Source organism: Ochotona curzoniae, unplaced genomic scaffold (assembly GCF_017591425.1).
Source record: "Ochotona curzoniae isolate NIBS_2020 unplaced genomic scaffold, NIBS_Ocur_1.0 contig_2723, whole genome shotgun sequence".
NCBI lineage: Eukaryota > Metazoa > Chordata > Mammalia > Lagomorpha > Ochotonidae > Ochotona > Ochotona curzoniae.
In genome coordinates this window covers 26,184,126-26,194,087 of record NW_024465573.1, presented here as the reverse complement: position 1 = coordinate 26,194,087, position 9,962 = coordinate 26,184,126, and the positions used below count along the sequence as shown (strand labels likewise).

The window sequence follows — 9,962 nt, the reverse complement described above, 5'->3', positions numbered from 1 at the left end:
TCAAAAGGACAAATACCACATGTTCTAATATAAGGAAGCCATCATGCAAATTACAAGTTTAATAACCCTTTCCATACTGTTGTTGATACACCCGATGTGTTTTGATGCTTTTGATTTCATTTCTTCCAGATGGTTTATTTTCTCTCATCAAATTCATCGCTGGCTCATGGATTGCATTGTAGCATCATTTTATCCAAGATGCATTTGAGCTTTCTTTTTGTCACCCCTTCATTGGTTATTCAGTGGCACACTTTTTCAACTCCATGGTGCTGTACCTTTTATTTGTTGTTGTTCAGGTTGTTTTAACTTCATACCTGTTGTTGACTTTGTTTCGTGGCTTCTCATTTAAGGGAATGTGTAGCAATGGCACTGTAGAGACTAACATATCCAGATGTGAACACACAACGCGCTATGCATCCCTTCTTCCAAATAAAAAATGACTTGCGATGAAACTGTTGGATGTATCCAGACAATGGGATGCTGGACTGTCTTTCATTATCTGTACCAACAATGTCAGGGCACAATGAAATTACAGACTGATATAACTGTAACTCCTTATGGACTACATTATTGTAACAATATGAGGAAAATCAGTCGGGGCTGGGATTTGGTGGGGGGGGCGGATTTCCACACTCTACAAAATTGTACCATAAAATTCAAAAGAAGAAAGAAAAAAAAAGCTTCCTAAAAAAAAAGAAATGTGGATATTTTCAATTAATGAATATGGAAACTGTGACTTAACCAGCCAAGTCTTTATTATATAAAACATTTATAATCATCTCAGTGGTTATTAGCCACGGAGTACAATCAAATGCAAGACAAATTTTAAAAAATGAAAAATACTTTAAGGCAAAATTGCCTTTAAATGCATATAAATCCAAAAGAAAAAATTTATACTTGGAGACCTTTGTTCCCTCAACTTTTAAAAAAAAAGAATGTTTACCTTTGTTAAAATATTAAACATTTCTTGTCTTCTTGAACCATTAGTATATAAAAGTTATCAAACTGATAATTTCCACGATAATTGGCAGAATCTTGTGAGATATATAAAGCAACTTGAATATACAATTAAAGGCTAACTGTGATATTACTGCATAAGTTTAGAATACCAACCTGTACAGGTTCTCATTTACTGCAAAACTACACGGACTTCTTAATATTTGATTTGCATTTGCAACATCTTAACTGCTTCTGTGGTTGAAGCACCACCTTGTGGCAAAAGAAAGAACTTCTTAAATACACAATTCGGTAGCAGAGAGGACCCTGCAGGGGCTTTGAGGTCACCATGCTCCATTATGTCTTCACCTGTATAGTGATCCCACTAGGGCTTACTTATCTGTTACTCTGTATGACTTTTCTGTCTTTATCACAATCTTAAAGGTGTAGGAAAAACTATTTTACATGTATCTAAACTAGAGGTCACATGCCTAAAGCCTGAGTTTAAGCATCAATTCTGTTTCTGCCTAGAAACACAATCACTTGCATGCACTGTTTTATTGTCTTTGGTAAGCAGGGGAGGATTGCACACTCGAACGTTCCCTCACAGTGTTCTCTCATGGTTGCTCTCTCAGCCTCCAAGAACAACCACAGGGGCTCTGTAATCACCTCAAAGGCCTCTACACAGCTACATTTGAGGTCTGAGAACTGTCAAAAAATCAATATAATAGATTCTGCTGTGTCAATACAGAAAATCAGGATACATGGTACTTTTAGCTATGTCACAATACTCAATCAAAAAGGTTTTCCTTTTATCGTATTTCCAGAGACTGATGCACACTACTCAAAACACCCTCATCCTTGGTAACTCACTCTCCTTGGCAGTTAAGTGCATTCCGTTGGGAATCTCTCTTCAAAACCAAGAGCAAATGTTTCTTTCTGAAGGGAAAACATCATTCTCTCCTGTAGCCCAGGAAACATCAAGATCTTTAGTGACCAGCCCCTCACAGTGACTCTCACTAAGGCACATGTGACTGGGGAGGGTGTAGCTTGGTCAGGGCCAGCGTGTGACTTCTAAGGGTGGCACTATATTGCCCAGGCCTGCCTGCTCCTGCTAGCTTCACTTCCACAGCAGCCCTCACCTTTGATTGTACCTCTGCTCCATCTGAATACTGGGAATCTCAGATTTAAGGTGCAAAAAAGATGTAGGCAGACATGTCTGCAAAGATCTTACAGGACAATGTCCTCAACTAAGTGAATGTAACCTGCTAAAATAATCCTTATACTCAGGTTAGGTAAGAAAACATTTTTAAAGAAACTTATTACAATGTTAAATTGTAATTTCTACTGAGACCAAAGAACAGTAGCACAGAGGCAGCAGCCACTATCCAAATGTTCTATTGCTTACAATTTGACATATTCCAGTTAAGACTGTTCTACTAGTGATGAGGCAATGGCAGGCTGCTGTTCTGCCAAGATCTGTAACACAGCTGTACAGTCCCTAGAGATAACTGCCTCCTAAGATTAAAAGAAGGAATATATTCAGGAATCTTTTTACAGAATGGTAAGAAGGAAAGTAGGGTTTAAAAGTTTTAATATGATGAGGAATATTTTTTATTGTCCCCTTAAAATAGGTAAGAAAACATAAATAGAAGTTACTAATATTGTTGGAGTTGTCCATTCATAAATGTTTTCTACGAATCAGTTAAGATAAAATATTATCAGTGAGAAATGTTACCAACAATATTCCACTAGTTATATTCTGCACTTGAAATATAACTACAAGCTTCAATTGGCCATTTTACCAACTATCTAAAAAACATTCTCTGACATTTTACAAAAGATACAACTTAAAATCTTAAAAAAATTTTCTCCTAGGAATAGAGTTGAGTGGAGTGGAGGAGGCAGATCCAATGAAAATTACTAATACTCAATGGGAACATAATTTTTTGAAATCTGTGCTGTGACTAATATGAAAAACTCAATATTTCAACAGACTGATTTTTTTTAAATGAAAACTTACATCTAGTTACAAGGTACTTCTAACCATTTAGTGTCCCTGGATATTGAGCAGCAGGGAGAAAAACCACATACTTAGTAACACAATGAATTTAGGCACAGTTCCCCATGCACTGTTCTACTTGCAGAAAGTCTAGAACCTCAAGAAATTGTATGATGAGGTTAGGTTTTGTAGGCTTTTTTTCTCAACATTAATCAAATATAAAATTAAAATACTGACGCAGTCTTTGCCGATAAAACTGAAAAGAACAGCACATGATTTTCAGCCTTAACCAAAAATCTTATTTAAACCAAACTATTCCTCTAAAACACTAACTTATGCCAAGAAAACACTATTCTAGATTTTCTTTGTTGTCATGTTGTGTAACAGGTATATTTAAAAAAAAATCAGGAGAATCAACACTATTAGTTACATCCTTGAACTTGGAAATTTTGTAAATAATGGAATCATACTCAGGAAATGACACTGAAAAGTATAAATTCTTACACATTTGTTTCTCTGTGAAGTCTTTTTTGTTAACAGTAATATTTGAACATCTCCAACTGTACACTCTTGGTCTATAATATTTTGATTATTAATGTGTCTTGAAAATTTCTAAGTTGTATTTACTATATTATCTTCTGTTTCTTCTTAAAGAACTAATGTTCATAAAAGGATCATCATCATCATCATCCTGCAAAGACAAGCAGATGCTGGGTTAGTGACTGCCTGAAAGAGTTTAGCAAAGCAATCTTTCATTGTCTTTGGCACAAAATAGATAGAAATATCGAAAGTTTCCATAGTTCTGGGCTATAGATTATATCCATGGTAAGTATAAACTAAAATATCAGATGAACAAAGATTTTAATTTAAAAGAATGAAAAACTTGAGCCCGGCACGGTACCCTAGCAGCTTAAGTCCTTGCCCTGCAATGCACTTGGATCCCATACGAGCACAGGTTCTAATCCCAACAGCTCTGCTCCCCATCCAGCTCCTTGTTTGTGGCCTGGGAAAGCAGTCAAAAAGAGCCCAAAGCCTTGGGACCCTGCACCTGCTTGTGAGACCCAGAAGAGATTCCAGTCTCCTGGCTTCGGATTGGCCTAACTCCAGCTGTTGCAGCCACTTGGGAAGTGAATTATAAGACAGAAGATCTTCCTGTCTCTCCTCCTCTTTGTATATCAGCCTTTCCAAAAAAAATAAATAAGAAATTTTTAAAAAAGAGAAAATCTCTATATACTTATTTCTTTCTTGCTATTATCAAGGACAGAACTTACGAAGCCAGAGATCAATCCAAATTAACAAACTCACTACAGAATTTTATAACAGTTCTTCCTTTCAGTTAAACATGGATACACAGGCTTTTTTTTAAAAAAGAATAATTAATTTATTTGAAAGGCAGGGTGACAGATCTTCAAATCCCTGGTTAAAATGGCCAACCCAAACCTAGGAGTCAGGAATTCCATCCAGGTCTCCCACATGGGTGGAATGCACCCAAGTACTGAGGTCATTATTGCTTCCCAGGTACATGAGCAGGCAGCTGGATCGGAAGTGGCTCCTTGTTTCATTCTGGACCTGACCAGGGTATTACAATCACTTATAAATTATTAAAAGTTCATTAAAATGCAGTAATTTTATTACCTCATCTGATTCAAAATCAACCCCTCTAGCTATTTGGTTCTGGGACATGCGTTTGCTGGAGGATGTGGTTGACAACCTGAGACAAAACAAAGACAACAATGAGCTACAAAATTCACCAAAGCCACATTTCTTCTGTTTCATTAATCACTTTCATAGCTTTCTTACATGTGCATATTTTATTAAATGTATTCTTGGCTCATTTTGTTCACTGTTGGTATCCAAAAAACCAACTATCTTTTTCTTGATATTGTATTCCAGCCAAGGCTTTAGTGATTTAAGGTTACTGTCTCGTTTGCTTCATTTCTGGCAGGTAGAAGCATCAATTATTTTTGATCCTCTGAATCGAAAATCATGTTATCTGCAAACAAAGTTTGTTTTATTTTTCATCCTTCCCTTCATTCCAACAACAAAACAAACAAAACTTCAAAATTCTATTAAGTTTTTCAATCTCTCAGTAGCTATGGAAAGAAATAGTACAATCCCATCGTCAACATAACAGGCAGTAAAAATATGATGGTAAGAAAAAGAACCCTGGAGTCATGATTTGGATTCTAGTTTCTCCATGTACAACACAGCATAGGTAAATTACTAAATCTCTCTGTGCCTCAATTTCCTCATCTGTAAAATGAGGATAACATTTTTAATGACACAATGCATTAATTCGCTTCAGTTCAGCAAGTGCTTGACACACAACACAGCACAAGACAGATGTCCTCACCATGTGTCACCAGGCTGCACTTGCAGAACGCGTGGCAGCCTCTCAGGAGTGTGTCCATCACAGGATGAAAGGCTCTTGGGAAGGGCTCAGCCCTCTCTGGAGCTGCGTCCCCCCAGTGTTACTCAGGCCAAGTCCGGACCAAGCAGCAATCTTCCCCAAGTCTCTGCTCCTTGCCAGTGCTAGGAGATCCCTGGGGGACACCAGCACCTCAGAAAAACCATGATTCCTGCCCTAAGGAAACTTTTATGCTTTTATACTAACACAAACCAGGAGCTAGGTTAGAGGCCAGCAAACCATGGCCAGGGGCCACTTTTCTTTGGCCTGTGTTTTAACGTTGTGTGCTAATAGATTTTTATATTTTAAATGGTTACATTTTCAGTGATTATACAAGTACCTACATAATATCCATGATTTTACCTCTTGGCTTACAAAGTGTAAATATTCAGTTCCTATCCTAAAAAAAGTTTGCCAATTCCTGTCTTAAACTAGTGTTTGTGAATTTCAAGCAAGTGATTTTAATCTTGTTCATAAATATAACAGGATATTATTACAGTAGAAAAAAGTGTTTCAAAGTCTTATCTGGATAAACAAGTTGTGAATCCAGAGATCCTTTGTCAGAAGGAAAAAAAAAATCTATATGTCCTTATGCATAGAAGAACGGACAGGGATTAGTCAACCAAACTTGAGCTCCTGGCTTTGGATCAGCTCAGTTCCTGCTGTTGTAGCCACTTGAGAAATGAATCAACGGATAGAAGATCTTCCCCTCTGTATATATAACTTTCCAATAAAAAAAGAAAAAAATTTATTAATCCATCCTTTTCTCAGGGCAGGGGTGGGTGGGTGGTTCCAACCCAAGCAAGAACTGGTCAATTGCTGATTTACTTCCATTTGAGAACAACAACAACAAAACAGGTTATTAAAACCCCAAATCCAGTGTTAAGGCTGATAAAAGAAGTAAGCGGAAGATTACAGAAGGAAACACTCCCTGAGACCTGACACCGCTTTCTACTGCATCTGCAGACAGCTCCTGGGACACACCTGCAGCCAGGCCGGCACTGGCTCACAGGTCAGCGCCAACAACACCACAGCAGACAGTCCCATAGACCGAGAGTTGTCATTCATGAAAAGCCCTCTGTTTACAGCAGCCTGCAGATGGAGATCCCCAATCTGAAACAGAACTTCCCACGGACATGTGGCCTAACCATGAAGCCCATGTGGCAGGACTGGTACCCCTGGCTGTTCACCCAGAGAAGCAATGAAGAGCATACACAGAGGCACATGAAAGACAAGCCAACCTCTGCACCAATACCTCTTCAGGGGATGGAGAAAGGGCAAGTGGCACAACACTCCAGGACAATGCTACGGGAAACACCTAGGCCTGCAGACACTCTGAGGGACACATGCACAACCAACATGACTTAGAACTTGACAGAGAACAGGGAGACCTCTTGTGAGGAAAAAAAAATGACCAGGACATTCTCCCCACTTCCCAGGCCTCTGAGGCAGTTGCTTTCAACAGACCGTCTCTGCTCCTCACCACTGACATAGTCTGACAACAAGAAGCAGTGTTCCCTCTCTTAACCTTGCCTCCCTCCCTCCCCGACTCCACTGGGGACACTTCTCTCTCACTCCTCCTCCTGTCCCTGATCCTCTTCATCCCTACCAGAGGTTCACATGTGTCTGCAATCCCATCCCCTCACCTCCGTAAGAAACATTTAAAAATCACTTTGTTTTGAAATAAATAAATGGCTAAACTACTCTGACTGCTTGATTCAATAAATGGGCTTTGTTCTGAATGTCTAGAATCATTTAATTCGATCAGCCTCACATAGATGAATCAAAAATAAAGGAGGGGATAGAAACACATCAAGTTCTGAGGACTTTTGGGATGTAATGTGTGGCCAGAAATGAAAGCTCCTATCTAGAAAGGCTTAGCCAACAAGACATGTGAACATGTTAAATTAGCTAGAGGCCCTGCCTGGCACATGAAATGCGGTCAAAGGATGTGAGTTCCTTCACTGCAAGGTTTCACAGACCCTCCCCTGTCTCCTCCCTCTCCTTGGCCTGCTTAGTCCAGCCAAGACCTCTCCTGCCAGGTCTTTCTTGCCACTGTGAAGAGTGGTTACAATCTTCAAGTTCTAGAAGGTTCTTCTTGTTCCCAATACAATAAAGGCAGAATATGGAACAATTTTGCCAAGGAGAGGTAGGCTTTTCATACCCCGTAAAGGAGTTTTACAGTAACTTTTAAAAAGTTACTTCTTTTTAAAAGTTAACTGTCAGAAATGTCAGCACTTCTTTTAGTCAACATTTTTCTTACTACACTGTCCTGTTTCCTTAAGCTGTTGTTCGTTTTCATACATACTTACATAGCTGTGAATATTTGTTGAGCAGTATCCTCATCACATCACAAATACGAGTATTTATTTTTATTTATTTTTGTGGAACCTCCAATACTGAGGCACATGGAATCAAGTAATTTCCCCAAGGTTCACACCTCACAAGTGGTAGAGCTTAAAAAGCTTAAATTTTAAGTGACTTAACTATACATACCCTGCCACCAAAATTCTGCAAAATCAACCTAAGTCATCAGTCAGCTGTTGTCATCAAAAATAAATCTGCAAAGTCTGACTTTAGGTGTTTCCTGTCTATTTCTAAAAAGTTTCTTACCATTTAAACAACTTTTGTTGATTGTACTACCAAAGTAAGAAGTTACAACAGACATTAATTGGAAGCAGAATACTTGGCCTGTATGACTAGTCAGATAAACACTAAATTACTTTGCCCACTGTGCCACATTATTTTCATTTACTAATGGGATGACTAAGCTCTAACCATCTCTTTCTTGGTCAGAGACAACTCAAAATCTAATACATATGTAAAATGCTCAGCCTATGGGAAGAATCTGTCAGTTACTACAGGTTACCAGATAATGACTAAATAAGAGGTTTCCATTCATTCTACGGAAAAGCAGATAATCCCAAACGGTAACACAAATCAAGGCATTGCTCTTCAATACCTACCAACACGTTAAACCAAAACAGTGCTACCATTAGTTTCATGTTGAAAAAAGAAAGAGTACATACATGCTAAGCTTCCAAATTGTGCTCACCTAAGTGATACACTCCTGAAAACCCACAGGATACACCTTACTTGTTTACACAAACTTTGATCTACAAAAAAAGAACCAACCAAGACTTAGCAAGGGACCCACTCTTCTTCTGTGACCCAAGATATCCTGACATTTCTTCCAAAAAAATCCCCTCCAGCTGCGTTTCCTGTTAGCTGGAACCAATGGAACGCTGGTTAATACATGTAAATGAGCCTGAGAAACAATGAATCTTCATGACATGAAAGAACTATCAGTGGTATTCCTTGCTCATTTTTTTTTTCCCTCAAGGCCCATAAGCACTCATAATTAAGGGCCTACACCAGAAAACCACACACATAATTCTACACTGATTGAATCAAACTTAATGGATCCAAATGTGCTAATCTTTCTTTTCGGCTACAATTTAGCCTGCTTTAAGGCAATAACCTTCCTAACATTTGTTATATTCCCCATCAGATTTAGTTCAATACTCAAACGGAAAATAACTATTTAAAAGGGCTATTATTTTCTCAGGTAAAGATTTTCACTAATCAAGCTGCAGTTAAGCAATGTTCACCAAAAACTTTAACTTCTACATGAAAACGGTACCAGGAAGTCAAGTCTAGCTTAACAGCAACAGGTAAAAGACGAATAGGTTCAGAAGAACTCATACATGCTCCGAAGGCACAGCAAGTCCATGTGAATCTGAGGCTCAGTAGATGTGTGACTAACTACACAAAAACAGGATGGTGAAAAGCTGAAGTCAGATGCTTGCTAACATAATATAAAATTATTTGTTAACTGGGAAGAACACTGACTTCCATTAAGAAAATCACTGAATAAAAAGAAAAGTAGTTTAGGTTATTATATTTCCAATAAAAATACTTGTAATAATGCTGTCTTGAGCCAATGAACCAGGACTTTTCCTTTCATTTTCTATATTCGTTAATAAATGCAATTAAGTGTGTTGAATTTCTAAGGTGTAGGAAAACATACAACTGTAATTCTGGATAATAATGATGGTGATTTTTTGCAGGAAGTCACTGACTGACCTTTGCTCTGTCTTTGCGGTGGCAGGAAACAGATCATCTTCCACATCTGATTCATCCACCTCAATCACCTACGGAAGCACAGGAAACAGAGCAACAAATGTTTTTGTGGAACATGTAGTTACAAATGAATTAAGTAACTATCTCAAAAATACTTTTTTTATAAAAACATGTACACACCCCAACCTCTAAACAGCACCAAACTAGGCAGAAACCGTCTCTGTAACAACCTTTAAAGGAACGTTTAGCCTGCCCTCACCCGTAAGTCCCTCTTCACTCACAAATGGTGTTCTTCACTACATTTCTCAGCTGCCTTCCTTCCTGGGCCCCGAGAACCTGGGAAGTCTGCACAGGCTAACGTGATTTGTTCTTGAGTTCTGATGAGAAGTTAGAACATTGGTTTTCCACCTCTAATTTTAAATGGAAAGGACTCGGTATCTGTCTGTTACATTTATCCCCATTAAATATCATTTCTTTAATGTTCAGATCCAAGAGATGTTTTTATTGATTCTGTCATCCAAAACTACTAACTAT

At 38.3% G+C, this 9,962-nt stretch overlaps 1 protein-coding gene across 2 annotated transcripts in view; it reads right to left on the bottom strand.

The window, feature by feature from the left end:
* Nucleotides 1-2,281: 2,281 nt before the first annotated feature.
* Nucleotides 2,282-9,962, bottom strand: part of MRE11 (MRE11 homolog, double strand break repair nuclease) — a 62,641-nt gene continuing 54,960 nt past the window's right edge. For both annotated transcript variants that reach the window (XM_040977132.1, XM_040977131.1), the window contains exons 18-20: nt 9,432-9,499; nt 4,574-4,649; nt 2,282-3,629 (exon numbers count right to left, since the gene is read on the bottom strand). In XM_040977132.1, the coding sequence (XP_040833066.1) occupies nt 3,570-3,629; nt 4,574-4,649; nt 9,432-9,499 (204 nt within the window). In that variant the 3' untranslated portion in view covers nt 2,282-3,569. The remainder of the gene's footprint in view (nt 3,630-4,573; nt 4,650-9,431; nt 9,500-9,962) is intronic.